Source organism: Stenella coeruleoalba (assembly GCF_951394435.1).
Source record: "Stenella coeruleoalba genome assembly, chromosome: 19".
In the NCBI taxonomy this organism is placed as follows: Eukaryota; Metazoa; Chordata; class Mammalia; order Artiodactyla; family Delphinidae; genus Stenella; species Stenella coeruleoalba.
Genome location: NC_137165.1, coordinates 15,118,499 through 15,137,422, shown reverse-complemented (window position 1 = coordinate 15,137,422; position 18,924 = coordinate 15,118,499). Strand labels below are relative to the sequence as shown.

The following is an 18,924-nucleotide window of genomic DNA, read 5'->3' as shown; positions in this document are numbered from 1 at the left end:
ATTTCCACTTAATTTTGGTCTAAATCTATACCAAGAGCAACAAAACACAGTTGCAATCCAGAGACTTTTATTAGAATAAAGCAAGTGGCTCATACATTCAATTTTTAGGGGAAAATAGTTCTGATTATAGTCTTCTAAAAGGAGGGGCATTGTCTGTAATCTACTGCAATCCCCAAAGTGACTGTCTGTGCCACACGTATGAGAATTCAGAAGCACCTCTGTCTCCCACTTATTGACTACATGTTCATAATTCGCTAAAAAATAAAAGCAAATAGGGGCTGCAGTGAGACTAGGAGACAAGTATGTTAAGCAAAAAGGCAGCTATTATCTTTAGTTCCCATGAAGAACCGAAGAAAATAATAGATTATGAGTCTTTATAGACTAGTAATGTAGACTTTTTGGGAGGAGCATCAGCAGGAATCAAAGCAGTGAGGCTCCCAGGTTGGAAAAGGTGATGAGCTCTTTGACCACAGAGAACTGGTAACATATAAGGGTAAATATGCATATACAAGCACACATTTCTCTATGTGTGTATATTACCCCACCAGAGACCTAAGGCCAGTTTTGTTTTGTTCTGTTTTTGTTTTTTGCTGCTCGGCTTGTGGGATCTTAGTTCCCCAACCAGGGATCGAACCTAGGCCCTCGGCAGTGGAAGCACAGAGTCCTAACCACTGGACGGCCAGGGAATCCCCCTGAGGCCATTTATATGAATAGAACAGTAAAGAGCGAACTTAAAAATTTGGTTCTTTTTTTTTTAACTCATTTAGAAAACTAATCATTAATTGGAAAAATGGCTCTGTAGAAATCTCTTCACTAAGCCTATCCATCTCTCCCCCACTCTCTTTGGAGACTCTGGACCAAGTCACAAGGGTTTCTAGACTTCTGTGACACCTATATTAGGCAGAGTGGCTTAGAATCAGACTCCTAGGACAAGAGAAAGGAAAAGGCAACTCGGGGGAAGACAGCCACACTCTTCAGGCTGTCTGTGGCAGTGGAAGCACGTAGCACAGCGGAAGCACAAAGCAGTGAGCAAGGACGGGTGGATGAGAGAGAGAGAGATCTTCTGGTTTAGGAAGGAGAGATACTCCCAGAAGTTCGGGAGTGCTAGACACGAGATTCACATAGAAGTTAACATGGGGCTTCCCTGGTGGCGCAGTGGTTGAGAGTCTGCCTGCCGATGCAGGGGACACAGGTTTGTGCCCCAGTCCGGGAAGATCCCACATGCCGTGGAGCAGCTAGGCCCGTTAGCCATGGCCACTGAGCCTGCGCGTCCGGAGCCTGTGCTCCGCAATGGGAGAGGCCACAACAGTGAGAGGCCTGCGTACCGCCAAAAAAAAAAAAAAAAGTTCACATGAATTCATGTGGACCGAGAGTGGTGTGAGTAAAGATTAGAATTCCTGTTTGGAAGGTCTTCTGTGTGCCCTCAGGGCCATGGACTGATTCACAGAGCCTCTGCATTCACAGGTGTTGCAGTTATCACTTCTAAGGTGCTGTTTAAGGAAAACAGTAACGGCAGCAACAACAAAAACGAATACGTGTTCACTATATATTTGTATACACTGTACTTGGTCTATACTTGTTCACTGTTCACTGAGGACTTAAAACTCTAGCAGAAATATTTTCTATGTCAGTGCCTAGTTGCTGCTCTTCCCTTTGGAGTAGATTTAGTCCCTGCCTTGGGCCTGGCACTGCCCCATGTGTGACCCGTTTGTCTAATTGAGATTCTCCCTGAGTCCCTACTCCACTTTGGTCCCCATCCAACCTGCCAGCCCCTTGGCCTAGAACCAGATCCTGCTGCCACTTGTGTCCCTTCAGACTGATGTTCCCCTTCTTGGGCAAGGACTCAGGTACCCCCCCAAGTGTCCAGTCCAGTCCCTCTGTCAGATAGGAGCTAGGGATGAGGATCAGGCCCCTCCCCTCTCCACCTTGAAGGCATGTTCAGGAATTGGCTCTCAGCCCTTAATAAAGGCATCATCCATGGCATTGTACCAATGCTTCAAGGGAGTTTCTTCAGGCTCACCTCCGATTTGCCAATCAGAACTACCTCCTGTTGTCATATATAGCTCTTTTGTTTCAGGAAAACATGCAAATTTCTGTTTCCTTTGCTTGCCCCCACTTTGGACTGTGCTAGCTGATTCCTGAGTAGCCTTGATCTCCAATGCTCCCCAGCACTTTCTCTTCCAGCAGTGTCCTCAGGTGCCAGGAATTCCAACTGCAGTTAACAGCTCGATTCAGCCAGAAGCTAATATCCCCTAGGCTCCCCTACCACGCCACCAAACCTTTAGCATTACCACAGTCTCTGAATCAATCAAGAAAGTTCAGACCACCCAGGTACCAACCCTCTCTCCTTCAGATGCAATTGTATCAGGAAATTCTAAGCTCCGCATTTGGGGAAAGGAAAGAGAACTCTTGGGGCACCCTTCTGCTTGTGCCAGAAAAAGAGGAGTCTTCTGGCAGGGCACTCTGCTGCCCAAGTTTATCTGAGCCTTCTTCTAGAAGTAAGTAAGGCCCCTACTCAATGACTCCACCCAGCATGAAATGCCACCAATACCTATAGGTTCTGCCCAGGATGGGGAGGGACTTTTGGCATAGCTCCAAACTCACCAAACCTTCCAAACTGATGATTTTGCCAAGAAAACAGAGTCAGGGCTGGTGATGTGCCCACACTTTTTTAGGGCTTCTGCTTCCAACTCTCACTCCACTTCATCCTAGCTCTAGCGAGATCATACGGTATTTGTCTTTGTCTGACTCATTTCACTTAACCTAATGCCCTGAAGTTTCATCCATGTTGTTGCAAATGGCAGGATTTCCTTATTTTTTATGACTGAACAATATTCCACTATATGTATATATCACATTTTCATTATTCATTCATCTGTCAGTGAACACCTAGGTTGTTCCCACGTCTTGGTTATTGTAAGTAACACTGCAGTGAACATGAGGGGTGCAGATATCTCTTCAAGATAGTGATTTCATTTCCTTCAGATGTATACCCAAAAATGGAATTGCTGGATCATATGGTAGTTCTATATATAATGTTTTGAGAAAACTCCATATTGTTTTCCATAGTGACTGCACCAATTTACATTCCTACCAACTGTGCATAAGGGTTCTCTTTTCTCCACATCCTGGCCAGCATTTGTTATTTCTTGGGGTTTTTTTGTTTGGTTGGTTTTTGTTTTGGTAATAGCCTTTCTAGCAGATGTGTTGTGATATCTCATCGTGGTTTTGATTTACATTTCTAGAAAGGGTTATTTTATATTCTGGTGGAATTCCAGGCAGCTGTGTCCCACCTTTATATTGAGACAGTCACCTTTGCAGGAGCACTGGGCAACTTTGTTCAGCAGGCTTGGCTTCCCAAGACTATGCCATTGCATGTGAATGTTGCTGACATACTTCCCTGTGGGGGACCCACTGACTCCAGTGACCACTCCCGACAGCTGTGCATAGTGCATCAAAAGCCTGCTACCCTCTGTTACTCTGCCTAAAGTACTCATGTAGTTAGCCTTCTCCACCTGAAGACCCGTGACCTGACCACCTTGTAATGGATCTGTTCTCCTCACTCCATTTTGGACCTCTGATGCCAGCCTCGCCTGGTTTTTCTGTCCCATGTCGCCTTCCCAGTGGGTTTGGACAGATGTTTTCTACCAGGAAATGTTCTCAGACCTAGAGGTAAGAAGAGCTGTCTCCCATTCCAAGTGTGACCACAATCACTTTGCTATCTAGAAACTGTGTTTCTGCAAGTAGCCATACTTCCTCCCCACACCTAAATCCAAACATCTATAGGTGCACAGACACTGGTCTCAGCAGGAGTTCCCCAGGCCCTCCACTTTTCCTGCGAGAGACCCAGGGCTCCTCTTCCAAAGCAGCCACAGCCTCAGTGCTATCACCATCTATAAAGAAACTCACCAGCTTCCTCCATAAAATACCACCATGATCCTCCAAGAATGACAATGGAGGGAGATGCTCTACCATCAGGGGGCAGGACTGCTGGACTCACAGCCCTGATTAACTTCTGTCCTCAAGATTCACCTTTCCCCCGGGAGATCTTTCCCTAATTGCTATTGCCACCACCGTGGTGGCTCTACTGCGTGCTGTTCTCCATCCCTCTCCACTCCAGAAGTGGGGCAAGACTCTCTCCTTCACCTCCCACTGCACAGCTAAAGATCAGACAGGATTCTACCAACCATCCAGAAATAGCAAATATGAATACAGCACTGAACTGAATCTGCAACTGTGAGGATGTGCCGGGTTCTTTTAAATGAGTCAGAATGAAATGGACAAGAAACCAAGAAAATTGTTTTGTCCTATTTGGCTTGGATTTGGTTACAGTTCCCTACCACCTTTTCAAACCTAGTATTCTTAGATAGTGGCCTCTTCCAAGACTTGTTCCTACTTGTCGGAAAAGAGCTGCTATCACAGTTAGATCTGGGTTTAAGAGGGAGTCTAGAGTGTGATATTTATGAGTTGCTCACGAATTTCAGGCTCTAGAGGTAGAAACATCCATTCCGTTCTAGAATAGATTCCCTTGTCCTGAAAAGAACCGCTTAAAGGGCCCTTTTAGTTAAGATATGAGACAAGTACTCACACACTGTTCAGGAACTATTTTGGAATTTGTTAAAGACCTGGGGCCTAGATGCTTGCCCATTTCCCATGCATTTCCCTTCCAGTTTCAAGTCATCTGGGGGAAAAAAAAAGAGAAAAATTAAATTAGCTATTTTCTTTCGTTCCTTATCACTCCTTCTGATTTTAAATTTTGAAGTTTTCCAATAGTAGTTATTGAATTATGAGAAAAATGGTTTTGTCAAGGTAACATCCCATTGCTTTGATATCTGATAAAGGCTGTTGAAAATCAGTTTAATGAGAACATTTTTCTATTTAAGGCAAACATATTTTCCAAGTTCCTTTGTCACTCATTTTTTTCATTTCAGTGGATGCTAAAACAGTCTTTTATCCCAAAAGGATTATAAAAATTATATCATACTTTTTTTTTTTTTTTTTTGCGGTACGTGGGCCTCTCACTGTTGGGGCCTCTCCCATTGCAGAGCACAGGCTCCGGACGCGCAGGCTCAGTGGCCATTGTTCATGGGCCCAGCCATTCCGCGGCATGTGGGATCTTCCCAGACCAGGGCACGAACCCATGTCCCCTGCATCGGCAGGCGGACTCTCAACCACTGCGCCACCAGGGAAGCCCTATATCATACTTTTTATTAAAGTACTTTAAAAGGTCAAATAGAACTAAAAGCCTTCTAACAAAGAAGTCACTAGCCCATCCCTTTCCTCTCTTTTCCCCAGTTCCTCTCACCATGCAATTCTTTTTGACTCTTTTGACTGTTTCTTCTGTTGTTTTCAAATTTTCTATATTTCTAATATTATGCACTATTGCTATCTTTTGAGTCATTAACTTAAGCCTTGTCAAATGATTTTCTTCTTATAGATGAAAGTTTAGTTCTGTTATACCACAATTTTCTTACCTTGCCCTCCCAATGAAATTGTATTACTATTTGGAGTTAAATCCAAATGCAATGTTTACATGATTTTGCCTATTCAGATATCCACAGCTGAGCATTGTAGCATATTTTGATCATTCCTTTTTCATTTTTCTTTTTCCTGCAGTAAATAATTGCCTTTTATTTTTTAAATTGCTTAGTTTTCTTTGTACTTCATAATTATTCTCACCCCTTCTATTTGTCTCTCCGTATTTTTAATTTCCCAAAAGGTCAGTTTTACCAGGTAATTTTTGTTGGTTTCAATTTCTTTTTTTCTTGAAGCCATCCTTTCTAGAGATCTTAATTTTCTTTGAATCTGGGGCCTTCCCCCACCCCAGATCTGCTCCTTAGCTGCCTTCCTGAAATTTATTTTGCTGCCGTCAGAGGCATTTACTTTGCCATTCTCTTCATTCATTCTTCCTCGATCTACTCCCATGTTTTGAGGTAGCATATCTCTAGTAGTTTCCTGAGCACTAGTGCATGAATGGTAAATTTTTTGAGACTTTTCACGTCTGAAGATGTTTTTATTCAACTGTCACATTTGATTTGTAGTTTGCTACGAAGTGTAATTTTAAAGACATTGCCCCATTGTCTTTTTTTTTTTTTTTGGCTGCGTTGGGTCTTCGTTGCTATGCCCGGGCTTTCTCTAGTTGCAGTGAGCGGGGGCTGCTCTTCATTGCAGTGCGTGGGCTTCTCACTGCGGTGACTTCTCTTGTTGTGGAGCATGGGCTCTAGGCACGCCGGCTTGAGTAGTTGTGGCACGCGGGCTCAGTAGTTGTGGTGCACAGGTTTGGTTGCTCCGAGGCATGTGGCATCTTCCCGGACCAGGGCTCGAACCCATGTCCCCTGCATTGGCCGGCGGATTCTTAACCACTGCGCCACCAGAGAAGTCCCCCATTGTCTTCTTTTAGAAATTGAGATATAATTCACATACCACAGATTTCACTCTTTTAAAGTATACCATTTAGTGGTTTTTAGTATGTTCACCAGGTTGTGCAATCATCACCACTATCTAATTTTAGAATATTTTCATCACTTTAGAAGGAAACCTGGTACCCATTAGCAGTCACTCTCCTTTGCCCCTCCCCACCCCAGCCCTTGGGAACCACTAATCTACTTACAGTATCTATATATTTGCCTATTCTGGACATTTCATATAAATGGAATCATACAATAGGTGGCTTTTGTATGTGGCTTCTTTCACTTAGCATAATGTTTCAGGGTTCATCTATGTCCAAGCATGTACCAGTACTACTTCATTACTTTCTTATAGCTGAATAATAGTCTATTATAAGGATATACCACATTTTATTTATCCATTTATCAGTCGATGGACATGTGAGTTGTTTCTACTTTTTGGCTATTATAAATAATACTGCTATGAATATTTGTTTACAAGTGTTTTCAGTTCTCTTGATACATAACTCCGAGTGGAATTGCTGGGTCATATGGAAACTCTATGGTTAACTTCTTGAGGAAATGGCTCCGTTGTTAGAAGAAACTTGGGAACTTCCAAGCTTGCTGTTGAAAAGAAGTCTGAAGCCTTTCTGATTCTGCGCATGTAACTTTCAGATTCTGTGCATGTTTTGTTTTGTTTCTCTCCAGAAGCTATAGAATTACTCCTTTATCTCCAAGACTGTGAAATTTCATAATGATATATCTTGATGTGGGTCTGTTTTCATCCATTGATCTGAGCACTCACTGGGCCTTTTCAGTTGTGAAACACAGGTTCTTAAGCCCTGATGATTTCCTGCATGGCATCAAGGCTGCTACTTACAGCTGTGCAGTCTGTGCACTGCACAGATGTGCCCTGCTGAGGATGGTGGGGGCTGAAATCTAACCAGAATTCCATACACTAAACTGTGTGCTTTAGCTTAAGGCTATATCTGCTTGGAGGAGGGGTATCTCTTTCCTCACACCTTTTTCTTTCTTTCTTTTTTTTTTTTTTTTTTTTGCGGTATGTGGGCCTCTCACTGTTGGGGCCTCTCCCGTTGCGGAGCACAGGCTCCGGACGTGCAGGCTCAACGGCCATGGCTCACGGGCCCAGCCGCTCCGTGGCATGTGGGATCTTCCCGGACAGGAGCACGAACCCATGTCCCCTGCGTCGGCAGGCGGACTCTCAACCACTGCGCCACCAGGGAAGCCCTCTTTTTTTTTTTTTTTTAACTTTTAATTTTATATTGGAGTATAGCCGATTAACAGTGTTGTGATAGTTTCAGGTGCACAGCAAGGCAACTCAACCATACATATACATGTATCCATTCTCCCCCAGACTCTCCCCCATCCAGGCTGCCACGTAACATTGAGCAGAGTTCCCTGTGCTATACAGTAGATCATACACCTTTTTCTCCTCAGCAAGCCGTGTGCTTATAGAGTATATTCATCCATGGTAGGTGTCTTTTTCTTATTTACACAAAAATGACCTAGAGGTTAGTGGAGGTCCTACCCTCCCTTTTCTGTGTTCCCTCTTTGGAACTCCTCCTATTATTCAGACATGGGATCTCCTAGATTCAGCCTCAAAAATCCCTGTATTTTCTGTCCTATTTTCCATCTTTTTGTTTCACTTTCTGAGACATTCTCTCAACTTTTAATCCTATTGAATTTTTGTTTCTGTGCATTTTAATGTTTGAGAGCTTTTGTTGCTCTTGTTCTCTAAATATTTGCTTTCTACAACATGTTGTTCATATTTCATGAATGCAATGTCTTATCTCACTGAGAGTATTAATGTTAAGTATTTTTTGAAGTTTTCTTCTCCCTGTTGTTTCTCATCTTTCTGTTTTAGTGTTTTGGTCTCTGTATCTCATCTTCTCTACATCACACCACTGGGCAACCTTCCCTCCCCAACCTTAGAAATTTATTCCTCAGAGAAGGTAACCTAGAATTTCTCTGGACTGGGGGACGTCAGACACAACTGAGAGGGAGAGTACCAGAGTGAAAACAGGGAGAGTATTAGTATGTTTACTGAATGCAAAGACCCCTGTAACAGGCTTCCCACACTAAGCTCCAAACAAAAAGGAGCAAACAACTGATACCTGTGCCATTGGAATACAAGAAAAAATATCATTCAACTTTTATTTGTAATGGTTTTATCACATCAATAGCGAGTTTCTATTTTTTGTTTAAAAGTGTTTTAAAATAATTTAATTTAAATAAACAGTAAAGGGACTTCCCTGGTGGCGCAGTGGTTAAGAATCCACTTGCCAATTCAGGGGACAGGGGTTTGAGCCCTGCTCCAGGAAGATCCCACATGCTGCAGAGCAACTAAGACCGTGCGCCACAACGACTGAGCCTGTGCTCTAGAGCTCGTGAGCCACAACTACTGAGCCCACGTGCCACAACTACTGAGCCCACGTGCCACAACAACTGAAGCCCGTGCGCCTAGAGTCCGTGCTCCGCAACAAGAGAAGCCACTGCAGTGAGAAACCCGCGCACCGCAACGAAGAGTAGCCCCCGCTCGCTGCAACTAGGGAAAGCCCGCATGCAACAAAGACCCAATGCAACCAAAATTTTTTAAAAAAGATACACTGCTTGCTGATCTTGGGTTAGATTTTAGTTGAAAGGAGCAGTTACACTTTAACTTTTGGATTTGAAGCTTAAGGACTTCATTCTTTATTGCTTCGCACATCTTTCTAATTGTCTATAATTCCCAAAGGATTAATCCAGTGTTAAAGCAGAGATCCATAAATGGAATTTTAATTATAAATATCCTATAATACCCCAATGTTTTCAGCAGAATGAATTCCCTATGTAATTAAAAGTTTGATTAAGCTAGACCCTACAAAAATACCATAAAATGTTTCTGAATTAATAATCTCTGTTCATAAACAGAGATTCAAAGTTTGACCCAGCAAGTCTTTAAACTCAGATATATTCAAATAATTTACTATATCCTTTACAAAGGAAGAATTACTACATCTATGCGCATTGGAGCTCTGCTGAACTGCAGAGATCTGGCGTCTATCCACCACAAGAGGGCAGTAACACTCAACCGTTGTTACTGGGAACCCAGCCGACCGATGGAGGCTTCATTAGAGAAATCATTAGAGCCAGTTGTTAAGGCATCAATCTCTCATTGAAACGGGGCAGGGAAACAGGAACCTCCACCCAGACAGGTTCGGAGCTTCTGTCCTCGGTAACAGTAAGACAGGAAATAAGCAACAGGGGCTTGTGAAAGGGAGCGACGTCGCTCCCCATCCTCAAATCCTTGAATCACCGTGGAGATGGCTGATTAGCTTAATAATGGCTGCAGATAGGGGTCTGATCATTTGGATGTCGGATAAGAACACTGGCAGGCGTCAATGCAACAGGGCTCTTAATGGGGATCTGGAAAAGGCAGAATAAAGGCTGTGGGCAGTAGCAGAGCTGTTATATCTCAGAAAATTAGTTAGGACTGGTTTTAGGAGTGTTCTAGAGTGAAGTTTAATTTAGATTCATAACATTGGAATATTATGATAATCAAAGTAATCTTTGCAGCCTATAGCATTAACTTTTAAAGCTTCCAGGAAGCTAATTAATACAAAAAGCGATCAATTATAACAAATGCATCTCAATATTTTAAGTATGTATGTTATTGGTCTAGTACTACCCATAATATCATATGAATCAGGGGTTTGTTTTGTTGTTTTTTTTTTGTGGTATGTGGGCCTCTCACTGTTGTGGCCTCTCCCGTTGCGGAGCGCAGGCTCCGGACACGCAGGCTCTGCGGCCATGGCTCAGCGGCCATGGCTCACGGGCCCAGCCGCTCTGCGGCATGTGGGATCTTCCCAGACCGGGGCACGAACCCGTGTCCCCTGCATCGGCAGGCGAACTCTCAACCACTGCGCTACCAGGGAAGCCCTGAATCAAGTATTTTTAATGTGAATAATTTTTAATTATTCCACAATTTAATGTTGTTTCAATCAACATTTATTAAACACCTACAACTGAGAGAAGACAGTACCTCTGTGTGTGTGCGTGCGTGTGTTAAAACAGAATTTTAGAAAATTGTACCCACGTGTTTTAAAGTGAGCTTCAAATAAAAATGAGACTTGAGTATGTTTTCCATATTTTATGTGCCTTTCCTGTCCCACATTGTACCTTTGTGGTAGTGATGCCTTCAAAACCATAGAAAGTCTAAGCCTAATTCAGGGAAATTTGTTCCTTCATGTTGATAGAAGATAGGGAAATAATATATGTTCTGTTTTGTCATCCTAATAGATATCCATAAGTGACATAATTGTCAGTGTTGTTAATGAGCTACTGTATAGAAAGCATTTAAAACCTCTTATTCAATTATAAGTATCACTTAATAGTTTGATTCAACTCAAATCAGCAAACATTTATTGGGTTAGGAACTGTATTAGACACTAGAAGTAACAAAAATGAGTAAAACATAGACCTGAGGGTAGAAGGCACCTGAAAGAAGGAAGGTAATTAACATTTTTTTGAGCAACTACTCTGTGACAGATTTTTGCATATCTTTTCTCATTAATCCTCATAGCAATTCTGAGTTATCTCTGTTTTTTGGAAGAAAAAACAGGCTCAGAGCAATTAAGTGACTTTTTTCAAGGTCACAAAACTAGTTGGGGTACAGCCAAGATTAGAACTCAGATCCTTTCAACTTTAAAGTATATTCTCTTTCCATTGGACCATTCTATCTGAATATTAGTCACTGACTGACTCCTGGGAAAAAGTAACTTTTACGAATGGCAGCTTAATAGTTAGCAGTCTAACAAATGAAATGTTTTGGTGTACAGTGATTATATGTTTAAAAATAATTTTTAATTAGGAAATATTTCAAACACAGAAGTTAGAGACTAACACCTGTGTAGTCATTATGGAGCCATATTCTGTATCCAAGCTTAACATTATGCATGGTTGAGTCAGACTTTCTTAAAGAAAGAAAACATTATAGGAACAGTTGAGACTTTCTATACCCCTCCCTGATCCCATTCTCTTCTCTTCCTCCCTAGAGCTAATATTATTATGAATTTGGTGTTTATCAGTTTCATCGTGATTTCTTACTTTTACTACATGCCTATGAATCCATAAACAATATAATATTTTCAGGTTTTAAAATTGTTTTTAACTATATCCAAAAGAACATACTATTCTACAACTTACTGTTCTCAACAGTATGTTTTTGAGATTTATCCACAATGATATATGTAGCTCTAGTTCTTTGTTAAATGCTGTGTAGTATTCCATTATATGAATATAAGGAAATTTATTTATCCATTTTCCTGTAATTACATATTTAAACAGGATTCTGCTATGGTTTTGACTCAAAATATATCGAATGAACTTTTGTCATAATTTATATTTTAGTATTAAAATATATTTTAGTAATAAAAGTACAAAACTATTCACACTTTCTTTTTTCTTGGTGCAGATCATTCTAGAATTGAAGTATGGACATTTGGTAATACTGCTATCGAATACTTATACCACTGGGCACACATCTGTTCAGCTCTTATGAAGCTGAACAAAAAAATAAATAGTGCCATTTCACCCCCATTGCCATCCGAGACTGACTCCTATGTGTATGCAAAATGCCAGGTGGAAGCTTGCTAGGGAAATGCTAATGGAACTGCTACTGTATTTAGAGTATTTTTGTCATGTTCAGTTTTGTTTGTTAACTATAAAATAAAATATTTTCATTTGGAAAGGAGTGCCACATAAACATATTCTTCTCCTAGACATTTATCTCAGTGCTTTATAAAACCAAAAGTGCTACCTAAGGAGAAATTTGATCTAAAAAATATCCAGTTAAGGTAGCCATAATGAAATGTATGTTATAGAATATATTTTAAAGTTTCCTTTTAGTTTTAGCATTGTATCTGGCATGGGACTATTACGGTTCGTTGGGCAGAGTTATTTTAATTTTTTTAAAGTACAATCGAAGAAAGACTGAGGATTTAGAAAAAATGGCAGTTTTTACATCAAAAGAGCACCAAGTAATAAAGATTTTAAGAAATGGACTGGGAATTGTTTTTCTAATTTTTCAAAGACTTATATGAGCACCACTTCCTCCCCATCCCCATCTCCACCCCCTACCCCTACTTACCTTAACAACTTAAAAGTTATTTCAATGAATAGAAATTCTGGGAAAATGTTTGTCCATGACTCACGGAAAAAAGAAGACACTTTTTTTAAATAACAAAATCCTCTCAAGTTCAAGAACTGCAAAAAGAATTTATATTTATTTAAAGCTTCTTACTACAGCAAACTTTACTGCTCTGTTGTGAGATTTCATCTTTGCAATAAGATATCTGATGACAGAGTCCATTTTTAATAAAATTTTGGGAAATTAAACTTCATTTTCTTTATTTGGTTGACAAAATGTGATGTGTTCCAAACATCTTATATTTTGAGATTGGAGGTCCCTTTTTAACCTTTTCTGATAAGATGGCAGTGTTATTACCAGGCCTCATCTCTTGGATGATCGCATGCCCAGTTTTAACCTATAAGCCTGTTTCATATTTGGAAGTGGTCTTTTCAGGGCATTTGCAGCAACATTTCTAGGAACAATGTTCTTGAAGATATTAAACTGATAGCCACATATCGTGATGGCTTCAGATCAAGCTTATAAAGAGTCCACTGTGAATACAAATGGCATTTTAGGCAGCAAGGAGGGGAAATTTTTGCAGACTGCCACCTGTTTAACCATTATCATGGTTATTATTTTATTAGCTCTTTCTCCATAGTTTATAGGTAACAATGATACTGCATGGTGTAGACCATCCAGACCACTTTCTTTTGTCATGGAGTTAACTAAATGGCATCCAGCTTAATGATAAAATTATCACACACTTGCATGGCATTTTAACTTGTTTGAAGTATCAGCATTTTCACATACTAGCTCATTTGATCCTCCTCATAACGTGTAAGGTGGCAGTCTCGATATTACAATACTATGCCCATCTTATAACCAAGGAAATAGGCTCAAAGAGTGAGTTATTTAGGTCACAACAGCTAGTAAGAGGCACACACATGTCCTAATTTCTGTTTTATTGCTCTTGCCAGCATTCCAGACATCTCACCAACACTTTCCAGACTTTACTAGGCTAAAGACTATGCTATTAGTCTTTTGGGAACTACTTTAGAATTAAGCAACCAACAGGGTTGAATTTATCTAACTATCGTTCAAGTAAAATCCTATCCCTTAACACCAGGAGTTTACTCTTTTAGTGAAGAGGATGTTATTTATGCTTGACAAAAATTTAGATGTAGGTTTATATTTAAACTATTTATTTGACTCAATAGATTTATTGATTTATTTGTATTTACATATACTTCAGAAGCTTAGACTTGATTAATTGGATTTTTAAATTAGCTCTTTCTCCATATTTTATAGGTAACAATGATACTGCATGGTGTAGACCATCCAGACCACTTTCCTTTATAATTACAGCTTTCCATGGTCCAGAAACAACATAAGGTTTCAAGACAATGATATTGGAATCCCAGAAAAGCTCCTATTGGCTCTTTTAACAGCTTTATTGAAATATAACACATATATTATACAATTCACATACTTAATGAAAATGCTTTTTAGTATATTCACAAAATTGTGCAACCATTTACAACTATCAATTTCAGAACATTTTCATCACCCCCATAAAAACTCCATACCTATTAGCAATCACTCCCCATTTTTCCCCACCCCAGCCCTAGGCAACTACTAACCTTGCTTTCTCTATGGGTTTGCCTGTTCTGGATATTTTATATAAAAGGAATCATACATTATGTGGTCTTTTGTGACTGACTTCCCATTCCTTCATAATCTAAATGTGATCAAGCAACCAGCTGCCCTTAACTTCCACAGACATCCTCAATCTACGGACTCAGAAGACCCTTTGCAGGTAATTTAGGGAATTTTCATTCCTCTTCTGTAAGGTTTTATGCAATGCCACTCCCACCTAACCCCACCCTACATCATCAACTCTATGTTCCTCCCCTCCCCTCCATGACCTTATTATAAAGACTTCTCAGCAGGCAAGATCAATTCATTAAATATTGCCTATGTCTTTCTCTGTAGGCATTGTAATTCCCCTTGGTGGGTGTTCCATCTCCTAGTCATTAACCATATTTTACCTCTCCTCAACCTACTGCCTGAGCTTAAAGGCAATGGGAGAATACAGAAGCTTGCATTATATAGGATATCGAGCTGGATAACTTTGTGTAACTAATTCCCCGTCCAGTCTCCATAAGTAAGAGGCAGACAGCCCAGGCAGGAGGCTTTATTTTTACCCTTTATCGATTCTTTTTATTTTAAGCAAAATAACACATGCTCATAGTTTAAAAAGTCCTTCTGTCATACAAGGGCTATCAAGACCAGAGCATTTCCCAGCTCAACCTCACCCCTACTTTCCTTGCTTCTAAGTCATCTACTTTCAGTTCTTTTATCTCAGGAGTTAATAAACAGCCCACAAGCTAAATCTGGCTAGTTGCCTGTCATGATAAAGTTTTATTGGAAAAGCCATGCCCATATTGTCTATGACTGCTTTCATACCACTGGGCAGAGCTGAGTAGCTGCCACAGAGACCTATGACCCATAAAGCCTAAATATTTACTATCTAACCCTTTGCATAAAAAGTTTGCCAACCCCTATTCTGGCTGTAGTTTTGACATGTGCCTCCATATTGCAAAATAACATGCTGCGTGGCTTTTTTTTTTTCCTGAATTAGGCAATATTTATTAACCTCCCAGTATGCAATACAAAGATTTAGCTCCTTCCCCAGTGTGTGCATCCACACACACACAAACACATACACATTTCCCACTCCTTCCTTCTTCCCAATATAATTACATAGTAACTTAGATCAGAATAGCTGGATATTCAGTGTTTGCATTATCATGATCATGTATGCTATTTAGGGCTTAGCTATGTAGTAAGTTACAATTATTTTCCTTTCCTGAACATCTTTTTGCTTTCCCTGGTGTTTGTGTCAAAAGAAAACTTTTGGAGTGGCTGGAGTGACTATCAAGATATCAGACAAAGTAGATTTCAGAGCAAAGAATATTACTGTGATAAAGGTCATTCCATAATGAAAAAATGGTCAATTAATTAAGAAGACATAAAAATCTTAAATAGTTACACACCTAATAACATAGTTCCAAAATACACAGAGCAAAAACTAATAGGACTGCAGGTCCATAGAGAACAGAAGTAGATTACTGGTTGCCTACTGTTGCGGGGGCGGGGGGAGGTAAATGGGAGTGACTAATGGTTACATGGGTTTTTTTCTGGGTATTGAAAGTATCCTAAAATTGCTTGTGATGGTGGTAGCACAACTCTCTGAATATATTAAAAACCATTGAATTGTACGGTTTTGTTTTTTTTTGGCTGCGTGGCATGGCGAACGGGATCTTAGTTCCGGTACCAGGGATCGAACCCATGGCCCCTGCAGTGGAAGTGCAGAGTCTTACCCACTGGACCGCCAGGGAAGTCCTGAATTGTATGCTTTAAATGGGTGAATTGCACAGTATGTGAATTATGTCTCAATAAAGCTGTTTAAAAAAAAGATGTTTATACTAAATAGAAATCTGGTTTTACACAAAGATATGGAGACATTGGAAATGGTAAATATGTGAATAAACATAATATTTTTCTTTTCTTTTTACATTGACCTATTTATTATATAAGGGATATGATAAAGTATACATATAAACAACCAGATAGAGATACATAGGTGAGGTCAGGAAGGGTGCTTCTGTCCTCATGAAGTTGGGGTGTACCACCCTCTGGGCAGGTGGATATGTTCACCAACCTGGAAGCTCTTAGAATTCCATACTTTTGGGTTGTTTATGGAGGCTTCATTATGTAGGCATGATGGATCATTAATTTGGTTTAAAACCCCTCTCTTCTTCCCGGAGGATGGGAGGTGGGGTAGAAAGTTTCAAGCTTCTAACTTATGGTGTGGTCTCTCTGGTGACTAGCCCCCATGCTGATGCTATCCAGAAGCCCACCAAGAGTTACCTCATTGGAACAAAATAACTCCTATCACCCAGGGAACCAGGAACTAGGGTCAAAGACCAAGTATAAAAACAACAGTTGCTCTTAGTGCTCTAATTACTCAGGAAATCACAAAGGTTTTAGGAGCTCTGTACTGGGAATCTGGGACAGAAACCAATATATGTGTCTATATATGTATATATATTTTTTCCCTCTTATTTCACTGTGCCCCAAGCAGATTTCATATTTGGTTTCTATCTAGCCTTACCCTAATCACTTTGGGGGAAAAAAAGACATTCAGCATATTCCTATATGCAAAGCTATATAATTCCTTTAATAATATATCTCAGCATTAATTCATTTAGAAGAGTGGATATCAAAATGTGGTCTGTGGACTCCCAAAGGTCCCTAAAACACTTTTGGAATTTTCCAGGTCAAAACTATATTTCTAACAATTTGCCTTTTTCACTCATCCTCACACCAGTGTGCAACTGAACTTTGCAGAGGCTTCATGATGTGTGATGATGTCATCGTTCTGACAGCTAATAGAACGTGTGCCTGTGGATTCTTTTGCATTTTCTTTCAACTTTATTTCTTCCAGTTTTATTAAGATATAATTAACATACAGCACTGTATAAGTTTACGGTGTACAGCATAATAATTTGACTTACATACATTATGAAATGATTACAATAAATTTAGTGAACATACATCATTTCACATAGATATAAAAGAAAAAGAAAAAATATTTTTCTTTGTGATGAGAACTCTTAGGATTTACCCTCTTAACTACTTGCATATATAACATACAGCAATGTCAACTATATTAATCATGTTGTACATTACATCCTAATACTTTTTTATCTTATAACTGGAAGTTCGTGCCCTTTGACCATCCAATTCCTCCTCCCACTACCCCACCCTTTCCTGCTAAAAAGAAAAAGAAATCTGGATCTACACAAAGATACGCAGCCACGGGAAATGGTAAATATGTGGATAAACATAACATTTTTCTTATTTAAAAATATTTTTAAAAGATAATTGACTGTTTAAAGCAAAAATGATAATTTATTGTGCATTTATAATATAGGTAGAAGTAAAATATGTGACAAATACAGCACAAAGTCTCAGGGAAAATGTAACTATACTTTTATAAAGTTTTTATACTATACAGAAAGTGCTTCATTCTTACTTGAAGGTAGACTGTGATAAGTTAAAGATGTGTACCAGAAACCCTAAAGCAAAACCTTAAAAAAAAAAAAAAAAAGCAAAGTATGGCCAATAAGCCAACAAAGAAGTTGAAGCATAAAAATCTTAAGCAGAGTCATAAAAATTTATTAATTCAAAAGGCCGGGGGAAGGTGGAGGGGGGAGCACAAAAAACAGATAGGAAAAAGAGAAAACAAATTGCAACTATACTAATAACTGCTTTAATGAAAATGTTCTAAATACCCACGTTAAAAGGAAGAAATTGCCAAACTGGATAAAAGAGCAAGACCCAACTATATGCTATCAACAAGAGAACCACTTTAAATATATAGACACAAACTAATTAAAATAGGTTAAAAGTAAAAAGGACGGGAAAAGATACACTATGCTAACAATGCTGGTTACATTAATATCAGATAAAGTAGATAAAAATAAATAAAAAAATAAAGAGGATCATTTCTTAATGGTATAGGGGGTCAATGTAAGAGGACACAACAATCCTACATGTTTATATATCTAATAACAAAACTTCAAAATACATGAAACAAAACATGACAGGAGTAAAAAGAGAAATAGACAAATCCACAATTACAGCTGGAGATTTTAACATTCTTCTGTCGGTAATTCAAAAGATCTCTTTGCTGTTACTAGTTTGGAAAGGGCCGAGAATGAGTGGGTCCACAGGTGAAGTGTGACTAGCATTTTTTAAAAAGTATCATATATAATTTTATTTCCTATACCCAGTGGTACCACGGTATTTTATTAATCATTTCTGTCCTATAATGAGATAGTTAGCGTACAGATTTTCATCTTCTGCCAAATTACCCTGAGTCGGGTATACTCACGCTGAGTACCTCGGGGGCGGGGGGAAATCGATAGCCTAGGGCAGTGGTTTTCAAACTTGAGTATCAGAATTACCTGGAGGGCTTGTTAAAATTCAGATTTCTGGGCCCCGTCCCAGAGTTTCTGATTCCGCAGATGTGGAACAGAGCCGGAAATTTTGCATTTCTAACAAAGTCCCGGGTGATGCCGATTCTGCTGGTCCCAGGACCACTCTCTGCGAACCTCCGGCCTAAAATTTTGCCATTCCTTTCTTCACACTGATTTCGAGGCAGTCTGTCGGTTTTCAAAACAACGCCCAAAGCCAAGCATCAGACTCCCAGCAGTGCGGAAGCAACACAAAACGCGAACCCAGCCGGTAGGCGGGGTCTAGGCCGCCCAAACCCGCGCGAGAGCTCACGTTCGACGTTGGCGTCTGCGTCAGCGTCACGTCGGCGTCGGCCACGTTCAG

At 39.9% G+C, this 18,924-nt stretch overlaps 1 protein-coding gene across 1 annotated transcript in view; it reads left to right on the top strand.

Annotated features, from left to right (window-relative positions):
* EFCAB5 (EF-hand calcium binding domain 5) overlaps window positions 1-12,041 on the top strand; it is a gene marked incomplete at its 3' end in the record, with an annotated part of 113,402 nt that extends 101,361 nt beyond the window's left edge. The window contains 1 exon segment of the mRNA XM_079904136.1: window positions 11,860-12,041. Within this exon segment, the coding sequence (XP_079760262.1) occupies window positions 11,860-12,041 (182 nt within the window).
* Window positions 12,042-18,924: the final 6,883 nt, after the last annotated feature.